The 22,765-nt window shown below is 38.6% G+C and overlaps 1 protein-coding gene and 1 long non-coding RNA gene across 6 annotated transcripts in view; one reads left to right on the top strand and one right to left on the bottom strand.

Moving 5' to 3' along the window:
• LOC139611872 (uncharacterized) overlaps positions 1-22,765 on the top strand; it is a 30,674-nt gene that overhangs the window by 320 nt on the left and 7,589 nt on the right. For both annotated transcript variants that reach the window (XR_011686370.1, XR_011686369.1), the window contains exons 2-3: positions 5,067-5,180; positions 20,829-20,924. This is a non-coding gene — a long non-coding RNA (uncharacterized lncRNA). The remainder of the gene's footprint in view (positions 1-5,066; positions 5,181-20,828; positions 20,925-22,765) is intronic.
• opn4xa (opsin 4xa) lies at positions 146-19,294 on the bottom strand. Of its 4 annotated transcripts, XM_071466845.1 has the most exons (10): positions 19,079-19,294; positions 13,381-13,516; positions 8,170-8,303; positions 7,538-7,741; positions 7,245-7,416; positions 6,114-6,275; positions 5,811-5,918; positions 5,552-5,726; positions 4,998-5,141; positions 147-4,850 (listed from the first exon to the last, which is right to left on the bottom strand). In XM_071466845.1, the coding sequence occupies exons 2-10, from the start codon at positions 13,512-13,514 to the stop codon at positions 4,404-4,406; spliced, it is 1,680 nt and encodes a 559-aa protein (XP_071322946.1). In that variant the 5' UTR covers positions 13,515-13,516; positions 19,079-19,294; the 3' UTR covers positions 147-4,403. The 4 variants fall into 4 exon arrangements, with proteins under 4 accessions (XP_071322945.1, XP_071322944.1, XP_071322946.1 ...); XM_071466844.1 differs by lacking the exon at positions 19,079-19,294 and having other exon boundaries at positions 146-4,850; positions 4,998-5,138; positions 13,381-13,637; XM_071466843.1 differs by lacking the exon at positions 19,079-19,294 and having other exon boundaries at positions 146-4,850; positions 13,381-13,637.

Raw genomic sequence — 22,765 nt, forward strand, 5'->3', positions numbered from 1 at the left:
GAAGAAAAATACACGCTGTTCAACCACATTTTCACTGTTAAGACGGTATTTTCTTACTTTCAGCTGGAGCACAATTTATGTCAGTGAATTATGTTTTTAACTTTCACCAAGTTGCATTCTTTTTTTTTTTCTTTTTCTTTAGAAAACAAAAGGACAGGTGATTAAGATATATTCAGTTGATAATAAAAGCTGATTTTTGTTGATGGAGGTCGTTTTAGGCTTCCTAATGGTATTTGTCTGTTACTAATGTATCAACTAAATTTATCACAATAACTATGTAAAAAAAAAAAAAAAATCTCTTAAAGGGGCTATTTTCTCAAATGATGCCATCTCTTGATTGAAACCTTCCAGCTTAATTTGTCCAGAGGCCTGTCTCTTAATGCCTCTGCTTTTGAACTTCAAAAGCTCGTTACATCTACCCTGGATTGGATTAATCTTAAATTAAAATCAAGCAGTTAAAGTGCTGTCTGGTATTTCTGAGTCAAGGAAAGTGATGTAGGAAGCAATTTGTCAGTGGTCATGAATATATTAAGGAAATATTTGTGTGACGTCAGAAAAGAAATATTTAAACGTGATAGGGCATCAGCTTGCATCAATGGACAGTGATGTCATTCTTTCCACTAAATGCCTCCTGTATACTTGTCAGACAAGTCAATTGCCAGCCTACTGACTAGCCTTTTAAACCACCAGCAGACATCAGAGTATCTGTGTGCAAAATCAAAAACTGGACAAATGGAGTTAGTCTACAGTATGTGACCCCAAAAAACACACAATTTACTCCTTTGGACTTATTTTGACGGTGGTGTAGCATATCTTGTAGTGTGTCACACTTTAACAACAGAATAGCATAAAATGATTTTTGACTATGTATTTGAGGATTTAATTGACTGAGGATTGATTGAAATTTTCACTTTCTTTTCGCATTTGTCTATTCTTGCTAACTGTAAAGCCATTATTATTATTATTATTATTATTTATTATTATTATTATTATTGTTATTATTATTTGTGTTGTTGTTGTTGTTGTTATTGTTTTATTTAATGTCCTTAATACAGTCACTTTGATATAGCAGTGATTGAGAAGCAGGTTTAGTGTTTACCCAGATTTTATTGGCATGGTGTTGTATGCTCTCTAGTGGTCAACACAGAAAGTGCACAATTAATGCAGATCCTCCTTTTAAGGCCACATACGATACAACAAATACAGATACATATGAGTCAAATTGTTCAAGTATAAATGACAAGGTTTTAAAAAGTGAGATTAGATTTGGTTTTCATTTAGTGTGCTGTGGATATTTGTGGTCCCCTTTACTTAACCTGTAGCATCACCATCAGGGCACTAATGGGCAGATGGGCATTGAAATTACTGAGCACATTTATGCTATCCAGAGGACGCAAGTGTTTCTTATGCACCTGTAGCAGGTAATGCAGCAGTGCAGAGGTTTAGCACCCTCATGAATTTTTGACAATCTATTAGATGACAACCCCGGGCATTTTTCATACACAAAATCCATTGGTATCAGCAAAGTACGATTATAGTGTAATCCACAGTTTCAATCAGGACAGGATTCACTATACTTAGGGTGTCAGCACTTTAATGTCATTTTAATCACAGTGTTGTTTTACATAATTTTAGAGGACAAGGCATTTCAAGCTTTATCATTTTGATTCAGTGTGTCCTCCTACTTATTTCTTACTTAGTATGAGTAAATATATTACTTTATCTTACTGTCTACATCAGCTATGATCTATGTTACATGTTAAAGGCATGACCTATTTTGCAGATTACCAACCTTTCAAAGCCGCTGAAGCTAGATCCTAATAGATGTTTGCATTGTGCTGCATAGATCAGCTGGGCTTTCTTTCAACTACATGTGTGCCATGCAAATATATGGTTATAAACTGATGAGAGGCCCAGCTGCAAAATCCCCCTGTGCAATGCTACTGAACCACTGAAGTGTGCTCGTCCTTTATGTAAGGCTGCAGTACATACCTTTAGATCATCCTTACATAACTGGATAAGCAAACCGCTCAGGAAATCCTGGAATTAATGTTCAAAGACAGTTCAAAAGGGACTTTTCTGGATGTTTGAATCTGACGGAAGAGCATATCTGTAGATAAATGGCCTCAACATTTGAGGTAAGTTTACCATATGATTACATGAGCATATAAGTAAAAAAGGAAAAGAGGTGCTTAATGTAGTACAGCAACCTCCTGATAATGAGTCATACAGATCCATATTTTCATGGACCCTGGTCATTGTGGTGGCTCAGATGGTCACAGCACATGAATCGTATCTGATGTGTCCTGGTTTTGAATCCAGCGTGGGTCATCTATTGGATGTCAATCCCCTTCTCTTCCTCCCCTCTCTTCATCTCCGTTTACTCTGGCTGTCACTATGTATGCCAAAATGCTGACAACCAGTTAGGAAATAAATGGGATTTGATGGGGGGTAAAAAAGAATTAGGGCAAAAATAAATCCACCTCCATCTACTTCTTTACAACACTTCTCAGCTGATTTTCAAATAGTTATAGCAACATACTATATTTGATTTGCAAGCTTTCACATTTGATAAATAATTTCTAGTAATACTACTAGAAGGCCGTGGTGATAATAAAGGCTCTATAATGCAACCTTATGCACAGACTCAATTAAATTATGCATAACACCATAAATCAAAGTTTATTATGTGTAAGTTATTGATCATAACACTTCGTAACACCACTGGCAAATTGACAAGAGTGTATTAAAAAAAGAGACTGTTTTAATTTCTTAGCTACAGCAAGTTCTAAAGACACATTTACTTCCCCCAACACACACAGCAACATTTCAGTGATTGCTGTTTTGCCAGTTCTGTTCCTGAAAATCAATTATTATGATATCAGAATGTATCATAATGAATAATGATATGATACATCAATGTGGAGTGCCTGTATAACCTTCTAAGTTTGGTAGCTGAAATGTTCACACACTTAGTAAAATTCTTTATCAGAAATGTAAAACACTGATCTCAAAGGAGCTGCAGTGAATCAAAATCAGATCATATAACACATGTATAACACTAAAGTACCTGAAGTCATGATACAGCAAATAATGTCAGCAACTTACAAAACATGGTATATGCATTATAGACATAATAAACATGTTAATAGTGCATTATAGACATGTCATTTACAAAAATAGCAACCAAGTGTTCCTATTGTTCATCTAAAGTTATAATATGTAACTTTTCCACATTAAAAATACCTTCAATATTTTTTTTAATGTGCACTTACAGTAGCTAATTCCCAAATGTTTCCAGCATTTCAAACCACTCAAACCCAGAAAATACATGATTTTAATCATGGTAATGGCCCGTTTCATTTGGCGTTACATCCCTGTGCCAATGCTTTGGTGTTGTGGTTGCATGTCAGAAGCTCAAAATTAACTTTTATCCAGTTTCCACAATTTTAAGATGCACATTGTACACGTCAGTTGTTTTCAAATATACATTTTAACTGGATGAAGGATTGTAGTCATCTGACATCTGGATCTTAAGTAATCAGAGAAAAAAGCCAAGACGTCCTGTGTCTGCTGAGGAGCGCGAATCACAGATTTTTAACGTGAAGCTGCTTTATTCATTGTTTCTACTGATTCGAATGCTCTGGTTCATGAAACAGAGGATAATTCCGCTGTAGGTAAAAACCTCCTGAACGTCTGGTTCAGAAGTTATCAGAAAAACAAAGGTAAGCAGTCTCAGCTCCCAGCCCGTCCCCAATGTTCTGTCTCTTCTGAACTGCGTTGCAGAATCACTGATTTTTAAAGTGAATCAGCTTTTTTCTGTTTCCCCCGGTTGTAATCCCCTGGTCTGTGTGTTACGGAGAGGAGGACACCTCTGCGGGTAATTCAGCTACAGGTTAAAATCTGCTAAACATTTTTAGAGAAACAATCAAAACAAATGTTAGTGGCAGTCTGACCTCCCAATCCTTTCCTGACGTCTTGTGTCCGCTGTATGATGTCGGCGCAACACTGACTTCAAATGTGAAACAACTTTATTCAGTGTTTTTACCGCTTAGAATCACTGGGTCTGTTTGTTTTGGCGACGAGGAGACCTCTGTGGAGAATTTGGCTCCTGAACAACGGACTCTGAAGCAATCTAAACTGGGAGAAGCTTACGGCAATGCCAGTGAAGACAACTCCCTTTTTAAAGGTCCTTTGAAGTTTAGTTTCTGGTATGGTAACAGAAGAGCTGTGTGTGTAAACCATTGCAAAAAAACCTAGAAAGCAAATGTATTTGGTTGCACTGCATGGCTGAACAGTCAAAATAAGAGTTTTAACATCTGCTTAAAAACGTTAGCTTACCATTCTGGGACAAAAAACAAACTTGTTTACTCTGCTGTGTTACAGTAACACATATTCAACATTTAGCTTCCTGGTGTTGGGGAGAGAAATCTTTGCACAGACTCAAATAGTTGAGCAGAACAGTCTGGAGGCTTTAAACTGAGCAAAAGCTCTCTCTGTGTGCACTGTGCACTCCGTTTTCCCTCGCAGTGCCCACGGTGCAGAGGGCCTTTCTTTGAGTTGGGTCTGATGATGGTATGGGAGTGCATACACACAATGTTGTCCAGAGAGCCTGGCTGGATGAGGACCCGCATCTCCCTCTCATCTTCCTCCATCTGCACTTGTTGTATCTCTCTCTGTTCATGTTCACTCTCTTGCTCCTGTTTGTTCTCCTGCTCATCTTTCTGTTTCTTGTCTTTACTCCAGCGTTCAGGGCTCTCTGCCCTGACTGAGGGCAGTACCATGTTGACAGACTCAGGCGATAGATTGTGGTCACATCTGTTCAGTGAGCCTCGCTCTGGGATGGGAGTCTAGAAATAGAAAATACAATTGAAATTGGCATGATATAGGTTTTGTGAATACATAACTGTGCTGATATGGTACACCTTTTAAAGCCTTTGACTTTGAGATGATTTGTTTGTAAAATCGACAGATATAATGATGAGCACCTACCTTACCTGTTCCTGGCTTTGGCTTAACTTTTCCTTGGTCTGCTTGGCCAATGATTTGTATTCTTTGTCCCTCAGAGCTGCAAGGGGATAGCTCGACCTCAAACAATGGCTCTGGTCGATAGGATCCAGCTCCACATCGCTCCAAACCTGCTACAAGCGATATGCACATGAATATATATGTATATTGAGGTAAGGATACAGCACAGCAGTAAATATATATTAAAGGTACAGTGAGGAGGATAATGTTTATTCTGCCATTGCTGAAAAGTTCTTTCATTTGAATTTTTATATCCAAAAGGTAATGTTATACATTTATACAGTCCCCATGCAAAGACAGTTATTTAAAATCCACATTGCATAGCACGACTTTAGAATAACTGCCAAAAGACAGCTTTAATATTATGCCAAGAACAGGATCAAAACTAACACAGAGAAAACCTCTACTTAAATAGACACAACACATTGCATTTGACTTGTGATTTCTATAAACACACAGATGGTGCTGCTTGATCTGTGTGTGCCTCTACTGTTTAAAAGCCTAATGCAGAAGCTAAACTCACTGTGTCTGATGTAGACATGGAGGAAACTCTGTGGAACTTGGTGTTGGAGACTGACGACTGTCTGCTCAGCATTGAGTCCCTGAAGGAGGACTCGCTGTGTGACACTGATAAGCAGTCCCTCCTGGGGGCCTGGTCCAGGAAGTGTAGACAGGGAACCTTCTCTGCAAGGGTGTCCCTGGTGAAAAATAGTCATCTCTCAACAAAAGCTCTATATCTATTTCAAGCTTAGGTTTGTGATTAGCTGGATCACTGCACTCACCTGTATTTAGAGTGAATGATGGCATAGATAAAAGGGTTGTAGATGGCTGATGCCTTGGCAATAACAGCAGGCACAGCTTTGGAGTAGGGATTGAGGATGTTTCCATATCTGAAAGGTGTAAAGCATTTGTGAAGTAGAAGTGTACACCACCTATAATGATACTGGTACTGTAGTGTGCGCTTATCGCATAGCATTTCTTCATGCCATATAAAGTGATATTCTACAAGAGGTGGATTATGGGTCGTGGTTAATGGCAGAAGTGAATTGCAGAGTGCAAGGGCCCTTGTCATACTGTATATTTACCCAGCCCAGGCGATGAGGGTGACACATGCATAGGGCGACCAGGAAAGCACAAACACTATGATGACCACAAAGGCGATCTTGGCCAGCTTCCATTCAGTCTTGATGGACTGCTGCTGAATCAGGGTTGACTTCCTCACCTGAGACCCCAACTTCTCCACATTTCTGTTAGGACAGAGCGAGGGAACAGAAGTTTTTTTCAGAGGCTAAGTTAATGAAAATAAACAAAATCAAAGTAGTATTTGCAGACTTGTTTTATGTGTTTTTTTTTTTTCTTCTTGTCTTTGCTACTCCAATCAGGATTAAGAGTATTGGAGCTTCTTTAATGATGCCAAATACAATACATTTCCACATCACAAGGGCATAAGATAAAATATAAAATACAAGAAACATGATGTACCCTAATCAAACAGAGCAGCCATATAGTAACTTGCATGCTAAGGGTGCTTAGAGGCACTGCTGTAGGACTGGACCACACCTCCTTTAAAGGACATGTCCTACAGAGTAGCAGTTTTCCTCCACCTCAAGGAGCATTCCTTTAAGTCAACAGGTAAAGCTGAAAATGGATAAATTGCCCTTAAAGTAAATTCTAAAAGTTAATCCCATAGTAACTTGGTTGTGGCCTTCAAAATACAGCAAAGAAGGGCTTATTTCTTGGCTTCATTTGAAGGATCCTTTAAAATAGGATAGCTTCATCAACCTGTGTTGACATATCCAGCCTTGGGGGCTACCCCTAAAATGGGAAGCAGCTACATTCTTAAGTGTAGACAAGTAAATTTGCAAATGTGCAACAGCTACAGAGGTAGTTACAGCTGCTGATCTGAAAAGAGAATTAAGCATACTCTACATGCATAAAAAAAGAGAGATGAGAAAAGAGAAGAAACAGAGGCAGATGAGAGCGACATGGAAGCCACCATCACAATATATAACCCACGCACTATCACATTTACCAGACTGTATTGCAGGAACTTCAAGCACCTTAAGAAACACTATAGACTGTTGATGTGAAGATGTGCCAGTTGAGTGGAGCTATAGTCTTGGTGCTGTTTTATGCAGTTAATAAATAGATTTCTTATCATTTCAGTTATTTTAAGAGTGTAAGTTCTGTATATTCACCTATATTAATTCATTCACCTGCTTGCCTGTCGAATTGCCAGGAACATGCACAGATAACAGTAAGATATAATGCCCAGAGGGATGAAGAATACAAAGCAGCATAACATCAAAGTATAACTTTTATTGGCTGGAGTTGATGTCACGTAGTCCCATGTGCATGAGGTCATCAGGCCCTCTGGTATATATGAACCTTGAGGGGAAAAAAATGACAGACAGATAAGACAGATAAGAAGTAAGTGAGTATGGTCTTAAAGTCTATAAAGACTATAGTTGCATAAAAAGTGTAAGGAGGGGAGAGAATAGTTACTTACTCCAGCCCAAAAGTGGTGCAAGGCTCCAGGCTAATGAGTACAGCCACACCAGGGCAATAATGTGACAAGTGCGTCTCTTTGAGGTCCATTGTAAGGCCTGCAGAGGTTTGGTGATGACAATATAACGGTCTACAGAGATGGCCAGAAGGTTTATCATGGAGGTGATTCCAAATAAAGCTCCACAGAAGGCATACATTTTACAGCCTGTGGAGAAAAAATAAAGAAGGAAGCATTTGATTGCTAAGTTACTCACCCAGATTGGACAACTGAATTGCATGAGATAAGTGATGTGATTTGTCAGGACTCCAAATTGCTGCTGATTGTATTTAATATAAAGCCACTAAATCCTATATTGGTATTTCCTGCATTTTTAGATAGATGACTAAACACATTAGCAGCAGGCAGATCAGAATACAGAATTCTAAGACACGAAGAAAAGTCACAAAATATTGCATGCAACTGATGTATTTATATTAGATTTTAGCAACATAAATGCACAGCCCGTAAACATAAATGGGCCCTTTTTTTCACACAGAGCCCCAAATATAAACAACACAAACATGAATGGATATATAACGAATGTGTATAGTGTGTGCAGTACAACCGAATGTAAAAAATTAAAATTAAAATACCTGTTTCACCAAAAATCCACCCCTTGTAAAGAGAGTTAACAAAGAAGATGGGTGACTGTGTAATGGCCATGAGGAAGTCACTGATTGCCAGATTCATGATGAAAAAGTTGGGAGGAGTCCGTAGCTTCTTGTTACTGAAACACATGATGATTGAAAGGTTTCAAATCAATAGTGCTTCGGATCCCACGAAGCAATATGTTATTGTTGACACTCATTGTTATGCATAATAATCTTTCCAGAGTTGATAAACATAAGTAGCAGAGATAGTTGAGGCTCTACAGTACAAACCTTCAACAAGATAACAGTCATTGTTGAGTTCATTTGAAGTCCATTGCCACTTTTATCTTGTGTGGAAAAACATCCACTGCTTTTTTGAACACCTGCATCCAAAATCTTACTTTTTATTAGACATCATCCAGATGCTGATAAACATATATTTTCATTACCTTGGATTGCCATCATCAATGGATTTTGCCAAATAATATGTTCACCTAATGTGGCAACTTGTTTTTATAACTTGTGATACCACATGGGTACTCTATGGGCCTATAAAAAAATGTGTGTACTGCTTGCCATTTACTCAATTGGCAGATGCTTTTATTCAAGGGGACTTACAAGTGAGGAACGTCACTAAAGCTTCAGTGCAGTAGGAGAAGTTATAAGTACTACATCTAGTCAAGAAGTGCACTGAAAGTGCACAGTAAGTGCTAGTTGGGAATGTTAGAGTGTTAGAGGTGTTAGGAGGGGAGGTGCTCTCAAAAGAGACAGATATAGCGGGGCACAACTGCTCTGATCATCAGGGAACCACAGACAAGAACAGTCCGGACTGCAATCGCCTTGTGTGCCAGACAACATGCCTCAGAGGAACGCAGTGGCGAGAAGGAGCATAAACCCGTATGATTAAGTTGAAGTAGATGGGTGCAAACCCAGAAGTCATTCTGAAGGCAAGCATTAGAGACTTGAATTTGATTTGGGTGCCCATGGGAAGCCAATGTAGGTCGATGAGTAGCGGAGTGACGTGCCAATTAAGCCAATCGAAGACCAAGCATGCTGCCACATTCTGGACCATCTGTATTGGTTTCACTGTGCGTTAAGGGAGGCCCACCAGAGGGGCAGTGCAGTGAGAGACTTACTGTGTCCAAAGGTTGTTTTTAAAATTACTTTTTGTAGTTTATGGAAGATCTTGTTTGCCCCAGAGTGGTGTACAGGCATAAAGAGAGGCAGAGATTCAAACCCTGGCCAATGAAAACTCCATTCAACTAATCTCAAATCTACATCATTAAGTCCCCCTCCCTTACTCATAACAGGCAGGGGACAGAAATCAAAACTAATCTAGCATCTTGACAACCTTCAATTACACTATTATTCGAATGGTGCAAGTTCAGATCAAAGATTAATCAAAGATGCAAGATTGTAGCTCTTAGCACACACATCACAAGATCATAAGTAATACAAGCACATATTCAATACCAGAGGATTCTCTAGTCCCTTGTTGGCTCATTGTGGCAAGCAAATCTTTGTAGTGTACACACTGCAACAGTCAGCAGAGGCAATGACAGCAATTTTCTTGCTGTCTTTGCAACTGTAATAAAGAGGAGTTAGTCAAAACAGATACTTCATCACAAGAGGTCAAAAATCCAATTATAAATGACTTTTTAATAGAGATGCATTGTTATCGAAGGCAATAAAAGAACCCCACAAGCCAAATGCCCGGTGGATATCTGAAAATCAAAGCAATATTGACAATATATTCACTCACTTAAGGCACTTTCTGAGAGGGTGAATAAAACTGAATATGTTGCTATTTACATGGTCTCACTTCATGAAAACCTAGGATCCATGTCTACATGAACAGGTTTTATAAACAATAATGAGGCTGGAACAAGCAGCTCATGTCAGGGCCGCAGCAGATATAGGCAGTTCTTTTTCTATGGCTGCAGGAGGGCACAGATGGTCACATCGTACTGCATGGTAATGGTGTGTTCATCCCACAACTCACTGCACACATCATAGATTGCCTTTTAGCAAATCATAATTGTAAATGTGTATATTTAAAGCCTTTGCTTCATTGAAGCGAGTCCCCAGAAACAGTGCTGGACAATTTAGATGGTTACCAGTGAGTGGTTACTTTCTCTGTTTGGTGCACTAGTGAAATCTGATGAGCACCTTAATCTAGTTCTAGCTTTTCGAAATGCAGGCTCCAGAATATTAACTGTTTATAGTAGCCTTTGATTTCTTTCATCTGTGAAGTGTCAGTGTAATCTGTGTCAATGAGCATTTTACATTCACATTTATTAGACTGTACATTTTTAGTGCGACATAAAAGGAATGGGGAGTGTAGTGACACACGTCAGATTTGTTCCAAATGAATCGTGTGTCCCTGAGTGGGCATCTAAATTTTAGATTAGTGTTATTGTGCCATAGTTGAATATTTACTTCAATAGTTACATCAGCTCCATTTATCTCTGACAGCCTTTGGGCACTGTCCTCCTGGTTGCCCACTGACGGTTAAAAGACCAAAAAGAGTAAACACTGCACAGACTGACAAATTGAAGTGTATTTGTGTGTTTACATGCAGGCGAGTGGGTGTGTACCGAACAAGTGTGACTGGAGTAGAGATCGAGTGATGCTTCATTTGAGATAGCTGTGTATCACTGGAGGTTGGACCTTAATGCAGAAAACATGTCAGGCTCAGGATTGTATCTAACACTTGGTTCTTAACTGCATTCACTGGCATACCATATACCCAGGAGTAGCCATAGTGTCTAGGTAACATATACTCCAGTGTGTGTGTGTGTGTGTGTCTATATAGACTATATATTTGTACATATATTGGCTTAAGAGTCTGTCATTCATGTTTTCTTCATTTCCTTTCAAGTGAAAAAGCATACAGAAACTGACAGCAGAGTTTTTGGTCCTAAATCTATGTTAAATGTAAAGGGTCACAATCACAATCACAAACTACAAAAGAAAAAAAACACTTAATTATTTTTTACGCAGGTTTTAATTTAGTTGATGGGATCATCTTTGACTGACAACAAGACTTTATATATTTTTGATGTATTTGTTGTTTATTTAGTAATTTATCTAAGCAGGTCTTCCCTCCATATGCCTGAAGTGTTTTGCTAGAGTGCACTCCACATGTATGAATTATTCTAAAAGCTTCATGGTTGTCAACTGTGCTGAACCACGTGTGTCCTCACCCAGACATGAATACCCAGCTGTTGCTCCCAGCAATGTCAAAAAATAAGTCAGACACAGCATCATCAGCCAGCGGTCAGGCAGCTCTCTTCTTCAGGTTTTGACACCCAGTATGAAAGCCAGTGAACACTATGTTGGGTTGTTTTTTTGCTTGAAGTTAATAATAACACTTACAAATAAGAAGCATGGGGAGTAGACTCATTTTTCCCATAGTCTAGTTGAGAATCTACTTGCACTGTCTGACATTAGTGCTGTATTTAGTGGGACACAGTAGTTGACTGGATTACACTAAACTGAATTACTGTTGCCTGTCCTCTTCATGTGGTCTAGGTGGCTGCACAGTGTTGACTGCACATGTAGATAAGCAAGTAACTGGCTGAATTATTGAATTCACTCATTGATTTATCCAGCACAGTTAGAAAATCACTAGGCTGCTTCCTGGTATTGAATGCCTGCAGGCCGCTGTGAAGACCTTTCTGCCTGTGCTTGTGACATCTACTTCATAATGCAAGAACACACTGTTTTCCCATTCGGCGCTCTAAATCTGTACAGCACCCAAACATTGCACAGTGTGCTGTACAGAGTTGAAAGTATATCACATGAACTGCTTAAAGTGTTGACCTAGAAATTGTTTTACTGGAACAATTTCATAATTATGCACTGAACTAATGTATAGTTTTTAGTTAATAGAGATTTGATAGATTCATATATTGAATCAATTGTGTGTCTCAATGAGGTCAGATGTCTCAAATGTGCTATTTGATTTTGTAAAGTGCCACCATCGGGACTGTTTAATGTGTGTTATGGACTGATGAACAAAACAGGCCTCAGGCCTCAGGCAGGTTCTTCGAATTTTTTTTTTTTTTGGGAGATCCAACAGAACTTAAACAGTTGAGCACTGTCCTCCCACAGTCCATCTGTGCCCACCTTGTATGATTTCACATGAATTTGTTTTTAAGACTAGTTAATGTGCAGAAATGAGGCTTGTTATAAAGTAAAATATGGGTGCATTAATTGTTTGTGACTACTTCATTTAGTAACTACTTTCAAGGCTACTACTTTTATTTTAACTAGGTGTTAAAAATTACTGCTACTAGTTGACTAGTAAGTGTTTATTTTGAACCCATCAATTCAGTTTGGAAAGGGAAATTAACTGCATGTTGAACCTCATGTGTTATTTAAATAGGTATGTGTGGTGTTTATATTTAATTTAAATGCTTCTGGTAACTATTAATAAGCTGCTTAAAATGGCAAAGTGCAGGTACATGAAATTGTATAATAATATTAATTAGCACGTTGAAAACTGTGGAATAATATTAAATATTAGTTCTTAATAAAATAGTCACCTAATATTAAAACCACTCCACTTCAATATCTGCTCAATATTTTCTGTCCAAACAGAAAAGTGTCTGCTGCAATCATTAATAACTAACAGCATTAGAATATGTACTGGTTCTTCATAATAGGACTCAGTAGTAGCACAGAAGTTACCAATAAGAACCAAATAATGACCTATTTGAAAAAAAAAATCAGATTTTTAGTAGAGGGGAATAGTAAAACTTAGAAAATACCTCTAAATCAACCCTGGCTGTCATTCCTTTTTATATGTCTTTTCTCTGAAATTCATTGATATTTGTTCCACTTGTTTGTCAATATTCAGAAAGCTTGATCAAAGTATGACTAATGGTTTAATGTTGTGGAAGACATGGTCAAAATAAGGCTTTTGCATGAAATCAAAATTATAGAACAGTTATATAATTATTATGGCTGAAGTGGAAATAATGAAAAGGCTAATATGAAACAAGGCTTTAATCATTTGGAACTGCACCTTCTTCCAGACTAGTTTCTCTGATATAGTCAAATGCTGTTATGAGACCTGGCATGAGGAAGCAGTATGAATAAAACAGATGGTAAAAATACACATACAGAAATTAGAAAAGTCTAGTAAATCAGTGATGACAGACAAGCACTTTCTTCACCATCACTCCTTCAATAGGGAAAGTTGCTTACCAGAAAAAGGCATACATGACCAAGGCATTCCCAGTAACCCCCACTGTTCCAATCACCAAGACGAAGAAGGCAACGATGTAGTGAGCGTGGTCGTGGACATCCACCTGCCGATAGAACCCGTGTTGCACATCCATTTCTGTGACAAGAGACATGCAGACAGATGTTGGCATCAGTGGCTCTTTGTCCGTGTACAGTATGTCCAGGTCATTTCATGCAAACCTGATCTTGTTGTCTGTCCCTCTGACCCACTAAACTCTCCAGCATTGTGTAAGAGTTCTTTTAATGATGATGTGCAATTTAACATAGTACCAATACAGAGCATGGAATTGATTTTGTTGGACAGATTAATTAAAATAGTTTTCATTAACATAAAACCATAATACACTACAGATATGAAAGTAGATTAAAATACTACACTAAAATGCATTGATTTTGATGTACAGTCAAACACCCGCTGCAAAAACAAGTAACAAAACAAGCAAGCAAAGCATCAATACAGTTATCTAGAAATAAGAACACCTCTAGTTTGCTGTTAGCCTGCCCTTAGCCCTTGTTGTAAAATAATTAGTATCTAGAGTTAATTTGATTGAAGTTGGAAATGTGCTCCAAAGTGGATGGAGACAGATGATTGTCCATATTTAGATCTTCCATGTGGTATTTTGCAGCTGCTTTTGAATATTAATGAATAAATTTGAAAAGAGACTCCAGGGCTAAACTGTTGATACATTTAAAAACTAATTTGAGAAAGTTAAGAGGAATAAACTCACAACTCTCACAACTGTGAGTAGATTGTATCTTTTCAGTGAGTGGCAGTGATGTAATTCCACAGGCTTTTTGTCCATTACTTTCAATGCCTGCTTGTGTAGGGAGGTGAGGGATGTGACTCTAGATAATGATGCAAAAGACTATACTGTGATACAATATGAAAAATGATAAAATGCTGCCTGGGTGGGTACGTATTGTCTACTTTTATTTAGTTGAGTCAGTTTGCTCATGGTCACGTGAATGAATTTATATATGTTTACATTTTCTATCCATCTTTTAGGTTTCGATCAAATCTATTGTTTTAGTTTGTTTTTATGTTTCAGAAATGTACCAGTTCAGTGCTCACTTTTAGAACATATCCACTATTTCCCTTTAGGAAATCTGGGGAAATCACCACATTTCCTCCCTGCACACTGTTGAAGTTTTGAAACCCAGCTGTCAATTTAGTTGATTTTTTTTAGACAGGAAATTTTGGAGTTTGGGGGTCACTGATGGGCCATGTAACCAAATTGGGCTGTGTATCTGTAAGGTTTGAGGGAAAGTCAGTGCTGTTCTTCGGCCTACACCATCTGTTTGGTTGGTTGGACATTGCAAGCTATCTATCTTGTATTTTTTTAAGCTAGCTGTATAGGGAAGTCTGTTGGGCAGTTGGTTGGCTGGTCCACCACTATGGTCCAGTATGAAATTTCTCAACAACCATTGAATGAATTTGTTTGAAATTCTCTACAGACAGCAATGGTCCACAGAGGATGATGGTTTTGAGTGAAATGTCTCAACAACCACTGGATTAAATTGGGTTTCATGACTCATTTATGGTATCCTTGGGATCAGTTGTTAACTTTGATGATCTCTTAACTTTTCCCTCATTGCCGTCATTAAGCCCATCCCTCCATCTGTCCATCAGCAGGGGGCTGGAGCCAATCTCAGCTGAAATTGGCTGGGAGGCAGGTCACACCCTGGACAGGTTGCTACTCCATCACAGGGCCTATCATCTAGTCAATATTTCAATTGGTCCAACAGTTTGGTTTGTGTTGATGTTGTTGATTATTGATGTTCCTGTCAGCCTCACTTGTACAACCCTGTTTCCAAAAAAGTTGGATGTAATGTAAGTAAAAACAGAATGCGATGATGTGCAAAGCAGTGCAGTCTGTGCAGTGAAGCCTGAGCTCATTTAATATGGAAATGGAAATTTTCTGAAATTCTAAATTTTTTTTTGGAAATCATGGTCACCACATCCTCAGGGCTAAAGAGGAGAGGGACCATCCAGCTTGTTATCAGCACACACTTCAAAAGCCAGCATCCGTGATGGTATGGCGGTGCATTAGTGCCCATGGCTTGGGTGGCTTGTAAATGTGGGAAGGCACCATTAATGCTGAATGATATATACAGGTTTTGGAGCAACACATGCTGCCATCCAGACAATGTCTTTTTCAGAGAAGGCCTTACATATTTCAGCAAGACAATGCCAAACTGCATTCTGAGCGTATTACAACAGCATGGCTCTTTAGTAGAAGAATCCACATGCTGAACTGAGCTGCCTGCAGTCCAGACCTGTCACCCATTGAAAACATTTGGCACATAATGAAACAAAAAATACGACAAAGGAGACCCGAACTTTTGAGTAGTTGAAATCCTCTATCAGCCAAGAATGGGACAACATTTCACTTTCAAAACTCCAGCAACTGATCTCCTCAGCTCCCAAACATTTACAGAGTGTTGTTAAAAGAAGAGGTGATGCAACACAGTGGTAAACATGCCCCTGTCCCAACTTTTTTGACATGTGTTTCTGGCATCAAATTCAAATTGAGTATTTTTCATAAACCTGATAAACCATCTGTTGTAGTAAGAGACTGAATAATTGTTTAAATATGGATACAACGGTGCATATTTTCAAACGTGACAGAAGTAGTTGTGTAAAGAATTAAAAAACAGAATTACTGCCGTGCAGTTGTTTGCCTCCACCAGCCAGCCAAGTTGCAGGAAATCTGGACACAATCTCCCCTTCCTGAGTTAAGGCATTGAATAATGGCCAGAAGTGTTTTTGCAGAATATTGTGATGTCACAGCGAAGTAGACCTTTGACCTCTTGGATATAAAATGTCATCACTCAATTGTATCCTCATAGACATTTGAGTTCAATTGTGTCATAGTCACTGTATGAATTCAGAAGTTATGGCCAGTTATGGCTTTGTGAAATCACTTTCTAATCAGTTCATCCTTGAACCCAAGTGAATGTTTATGCCAAATCTAAACAAATTTCCTCAAGCTGGTCTTGAGACATCGCATTCAGGAGGCCCAAACCATGCTTTGTGAGCTCACAGTGACCCTCTCCTTTTATCTTTGATGTTTGACCACAAAAATCTAAGCAATTCATCCTTGAGTCCAAGTAAACATTTCTGCTAAATATGAAGAAAATAACGCAAGGCATTACAAAGTGTTGACGAGGCCAAAGCCACGTTTTGTGAGGTCACTGTGACCTTGACCTTTGACCACAAAAGTCTAAACAGTTATCCTTGAGTCCTAATGAATCTTTGTGCCAAATTTGAAGAAAGTTCCCTCCAGGCATTACTGAGATATCACGTTCACAAGAATCGGACAGAGAGATGGACATATGTACTGTAAGGACACAAGGATGGACGGAAAACCTGAAAAACACAATGCCAATGGCTCTGGCTGTCACTGGGGCGGAGGCATAAAAAACCTGGCTCCATTCTCACCTCTGCACAGATAGCCAATTACTGCGTGAAGTGGGTGTGAGTGTCGAATTGTCAGTTTCCGAATGTTACAGAAATTGTCGGGTAAAGCCGCCCCAATTTTGACATCGGGAGCTATTGGTGGGCAGGGTTTCCAAAGCTATTTGTCCATCCCCACAGCAGTTCTGATGGAGTATACTGGTGCATACGCCACTCCTCACACATAGTAACTGAGATTTATAAATGTGACAAAAAGAATGCACATATGTATATTACTGTCATTATTCAGCATTGTCATCACCAATTTGGTTTTATGAATCTACCTCTAGATTTCTTTTTCTTTTTTTTTCCGGACATTTTTTGAGGCTTTTTAGCTTTTTAGTACTTCAAGTCTTCTACCTTTTTACTGATGAGTGCAGAACTTTAATCTTTCTCAAGAACGTCCAGAAACAGGCAGTTCATCTTATACACTGACATGACAGATTAAGAATGATTTTACATTTTTCAGCCGTTTTCTCAGAAATTAATTATATTTTATAGCTTATAGAATCAGAAGGATTATGACAGTCATGCCTTTTAATATCAATTACGCACCCTTGCAAAATGTAAAGTCGGTTGGCTAAGTATTAATCATGGTAAGAGTTGAAGAGCAGGGAAGCTGCCATGGCATGGCATGGCACAAGTGCTTCTTATGAGGTCATTTTTAGGACAGCCAACAAATGGCATGAGAATTTTTATAAACAATTCTAATTAGTCAACATAGCCTTTATGGCAGTGTGACAGGCAAGATGTCTAGAAGTGTACCAGTAACTTTTTAATCTGCCACAAATGCCCAGTGATTGTTGTACTGTAAGTGACTGAGAAATATTTAACAAAGAGGTGATTAAGTCAAGGCATTATTGATAATGAAAATGACTGTATGGACATTGATGTTCCATGCTGCCATTGCTCAGCTGCAGCAGTGATTATAAGAGGATTTCTATGTCTTGTTAATGTGATGGAATCAGGAGTGCGCATTGAGTCACGCAATATTAACAGCATTTATCCTATGTAAACCCACTTCCTGTCTGCCTCTGATCTGTGTTATAGAAGGGAGCTAGGTCCTAGTACAGCGCAATGCTCTCCGCCACATCAATTTCAGAAGATGCTATAAAACATCAGTCATGTCACATTAATAATTTGTTTGTGCGAGAACAAAAACATGTTAAAAACTGTGTCCGCTGCTGACTCAGAGTAGTCTGATCTCAAATTAGACTGAGTGATTATACTGTGCTTAATCCAGCAGAGCAGTGGTAAATCTAAGTCATAATACATGTACATGCCTAAATACAGCATTAAAGCACAACAGGTGAAGTAGACATGGCCATGCAGAGTGTCAGGTCCACACAGGGAGCTCTTGCTGTGCTCAGTGAAGCCTTGTGCGTCAGAGGAACCCTCAATCACCTCTTACTTCCCCTCATTGGGCATCAAAGCATTGTCTTATATAAACGGCTAAAGTCACATAAATCAAATACTTATCTGATAAAGTGTGACTGTACTGTTTACTGTCTCAGTGGAACATTTCAGAACTGGGGCAAGTGCACTGCATGTGTTCATGTTGATTCAAAAATTGCTAATATGAAGTTCATGTTCATGGAAAGCAAATGGATCGAAGACAATGAATAAGCTTTGACAGAAGAGAGCATGTCTTGTCTGCTCCATTTAAGTAAATTATTGTAATTTATATAAATGCTCGTTTACACTTGTTAATTGGATATGAAAATACACTAAACTGTATTAAGAAACTGCAGATCTTTTCGTAAATAATTTAAAGGAATTCTCTTGACAAATGTACTGGCAAGCATAACACAGATCATCGGTTGAATCAACAAGTGTGTTTGTCAGAGATTTTCCTTTTTATGAGAATTGATTTAAGTTATCATTGCACTGCATTTAGGCATTAAGACATGAACAGGAAACTGGTGCAACAAGCAAGCCGAAACAAGACAAATGTTTTTGCAAGAATATGAAAACCCCTGATGTTTCTGCAAAATCCGGTCAAAATAACACAATTAGTAAATGAAATGCATTTTTAAAGGCTCTTTTTGTTTTTTTAGGTAGTCCATACTGTTAATTTTAAACAGATTTACTTTACATATTAGTCTACAACAGTAAAAATACAGAAAGAGGTTTCCCATCGAGTCAAACTAACCTCGAGTCTGTAAAACTTAAAGCCATTGTATTAATAAAGTATTACTTTACCTTATCCAGAGAGCAAAGCCCCTTTTCCTCTCCAGGGCACCTCTGTGTTTGCAGAGTAGAGTGGTAAAGAGGATCAGAGACACTGAGGCTGTACAGCATGTAAAAACTGGTGAAAAATCCACCACGCTTACAGTTTAAATAGGTAAGATCGATGACTGCTTCTCTAAGTTCTCCCCAAGTTAGACGGAGATTCTCTCACACAGAGCAGCAGTAGTCAACCACTGCTGCCAGCGCTTGAGAGATTATGAGAAATCATAGAAAGACAGATAGAAAGCGAGCTGCAGCACATTGACCCATCCCCCTGCTGGCTGCCCATCACACACAGCTCTCATATGGCACAATGCATCGATCAAGCCAGTGTGTGATGTGTGTGTGTGTGTGTGTTTGTGTGTGTGTGTGCGCGGGCGTGTGTGATCATGTGCCAAATGTGGGCACGCCTGAGGCTGTGCATGTGTTAGTGCTTGTTTGTTTGTATGGGTAGGTGGCATTTTAGGTAACAACTTGTAAAATCCAAACTCTTGTAAACGCCCTCAGGAAGAGAACGTGGTTCATTAGTAAAATATTTTTCAAACACAAATTGCATGTTGCACAGTCACAACTTCTCCCAATGAATCGCAGCAACTTGTGCATTCTGCAAAAATATTTTTCATAAGCATTGATTTCTGTGTATCAAATACCCATTTGCCAGTGGCACAATTTCAATGCAAGCACCAGATGTTCTTGCTGATTACGTGTGAGTTGAGAAAGCCGCTGCATCCCATTGGGTGCTCTGAGAATTGCAGAGAGAAGTCTTGTGGTTTTGAAAAACACCATGCCTTTTACATAGCATCGGACTTGTTCTTGCTCATCCTTGTGTAAGGAGAATCTTGAGAAAAGCACTCAGGTAAAAGCCTCTTAATGTTTATCATCTCATGCAGAACTGAGCAGGCAGCTGCAGCACCTCCTTTTGCCCTTAATATTTCTCTTTGCTACGCTGAAATCTGGCCCTCTTTTGTTTGACTGTCATAGCACCTGGGCAGGTTGTGTGGGTTCAAAGCAGGTCAGACGATGCAGAGACTTACAAAATGGGTTTTCTCTGTGAAGATTCAGCTTGGATACCATCTAGCAAGAGGAGGATAAGCCTTTACACTTATGGGTCACTGCACTTCCAAGGGAATTTCACTATAATGAATTCTGACATAGTATCACACAGGGATGCAGATGTTAGTTATTTGTTGCTTTTTTGTTGATTTTTTTTTTTCTAGGTCATGTGTAGTTTTGTTGGGTCTGGTTCAAGCGTTTTCTGGGTTTAACGACAAGGTTGTGATGACCAGCTGATTCACTGGGCGGGCTTTTAGCACCATGGGTACAAGGCTTAACTGTTTTCTGCATGTAGCTCAGACAAAGAGGGCTTTCAGTAGTTCTGTATATTTCATTAGAAGAGACAAAAAAAATATTCCAAGACAAACTCAATGATGAATGTGCAATTTAATTCATTCTACTACCACAGTCCAACAATGATGATCACCTAATTGAAACTTGCACAATATTTCATTTTTGTTGAGACAGGAGTTGACGTCACTTTGTCGTAGTTTTTAGGGTATTTTTATGTTTGCATTGCATTACACATAGAGGGAATATATTATTACATCTATGTAATGGATTGTATTGTGCACATTATCAATACAGTCAATATTGACATGCTGTGGTCACAGGATAGAACCATGTGGGAAACTGTGTTGTAACACCACTTTGTCTGACTATTCTGCAGCCTGGAGAAAGACAGTTCAATTACTGAGAAGAGGATGTGAAGAGGTCCCCATGTGAACCAGAGGGGCAATTGTGCCAAATGGTGCATCACAGTTAAGTAAGATGGTAATACTTGTGGCTCCACAAGAGCTGAGATGGCCATACATGAATACATACTAATGTCAGTTGTTTTAGTCAGGCTGGAGGAGTGGATGAGGGTGCTGTTTGTTTGCTTCTTTTGCCTGAGGTGACCCCACCACAACAATCAACCATCCAATTACTGTCAAAATGGTCTGTCACCTCAGACACTCGCTGTCATGTGTGAAAAGGACAAATGCATCCCACAAAATAAGTTTCAATGAAGAAGAAAAAAAAGAACTAGTAGTTGAGAATTACTCTGCCCTTAAGGGACTTTAGTGACAAGCAATGGTCTACAGAAAAAAAAGACACACTACAAGAGGATCTATGGGCCCACAAGCATATATATACAAGATCATGTTATGCATGAGTACACATCTGAAAACCATCTAAGAGAAAGGTGTTAAACGGTCATAATCATGACAAGGTCACATAAGGAGTGCTCCTCAGAGAATAGTGAAGCCCCCCCCCAGCGGTAAATGATTATAACTGTAAATACTGAACTGCAGCAGTATGAGATGTGCTATTACTCTAAACAACAACAACAAAAAAACATAGATTTTTGCTATTTACTTACATGTGGTTACCTACTTGTTATTTGATAAGGTAAGCTAAAGAGTTTCTCATTAGATAAATGACCAAACAGTAGGTCAGTGTTAAGAGATGATGTTAAATGTCATCATAATTGCTTTACTGATTCAAGGTTTAAGAGATGAGTTTGAGAATTATAACAAATCTGGATTGTATAAATGTTTGCACACTGAATCATAGTGAACCACATACCATAAGCATTTGCATAAGTTAGAAGTTAATTTAAATATTTTATTATATAGGTTGTAAATGTTATAAATTTAAAGGCAGTGGTGTTTCCTAAACATTGTCAAACGTAGCAGTATTGAGTCTACAAGTACTGGAATTACCACTCAAAATCCTTTTTATTAATGACTGCAATATTTCAAATCTGAAATATATGTTTACCCTAATCTTTTTCCTAAAGAGTTTGGGCATAGCCCAAGGGCTGAAATTCATAAAGTCAGATTTTTTATCACTAACACAGTTGTTATAATACAAACCTCTGTACCCTCATGTTGCTTTTAGAGCTGATAAATTTACAAAGGATTTCTTGACCCAATTTGTCACTGTCAAGGATTCTCTAGAGACATTTTTACCCAGTTCAGTCCACTTAGGTCAATATTTTTGTCAGCTCCTGCAGAGGGAAGAGGGGATTTTACAAAACAAAACTGCGGATGAAGTGCATCTTGTTGCCTTGCCCTTGTTACTCCCCTCAGGGACTAGATGGCATTTTAGTTCATTTGAACTTAACAGTTAGGCCAAGCTTCCTCGGGCACTGCTTCCAGCCACCAGAGGTTGGCTTCCCAGTCAATATTGATTGTTATTTAAGTGATGCATTTATGAATTGTTTCTGACCTTGGGAGGTGTGGTCTAAGCTTACCTAGATCTGATGTGGCCATAGATGTCTTGAGGCTGAGATCCCATGATGTTCATAGCAATCCCACACACAGGGATTGCAGGAATACCTAGTGGTTCACTGGATGTGGTGCTGGTTGTGCTTTGGCTCCATCATCACAGTTCTAATATCTACTGGAGGCCTTTCTGAAGTGAAGTGTATAAGTAAGCTTTTTTTAGTAAATACAAAAAAAAAAAAGTTTCACATTTATGTATGTAAGGACTGTAAATGCATCTTTAAAAAATAAAATTGAAATGAATTGAAATGCAAATAAATATAAGAAATAATATACATTCACAAATGAATTTCATATTTCAGAGATGCAAGCTGCTCTGGCAAAAGTAGACAAGAGG

The sequence above is a fragment of the Trachinotus anak genome, unplaced genomic scaffold (genome assembly GCF_046630095.1).
Source record: "Trachinotus anak isolate AG129_WGS33_773 ecotype Australia unplaced genomic scaffold, CSIRO_AGI_Tana_v1 ptg000028l, whole genome shotgun sequence".
In the NCBI taxonomy this organism is placed as follows: domain Eukaryota; kingdom Metazoa; phylum Chordata; class Actinopteri; order Carangiformes; family Carangidae; genus Trachinotus; species Trachinotus anak.

What these genes read in the sequence shown, in the direction of transcription:
- opn4xa (XM_071466843.1), bottom strand. Translation starts at nt 13,550, where the DNA reads ATGCCAACATCTGTCTGCATGTCTCTTGTCACAGAAATGGATGTGCAA. An exon ending in ATCATTCACTCTAAATACAG is followed by an intron (nt 5,727 to 5,810) that starts GTGAGTGCAGTG and finishes ATTTTTCACCAG; the next exon opens with GGACACCCTTGCAGAGAAGG. An exon ending in CCATGTCTACATCAGACACA is followed by an intron (nt 5,142 to 5,551) that starts GTGAGTTTAGCT and finishes TATCGCTTGTAG; the next exon opens with CAGGTTTGGAGCGATGTGGA.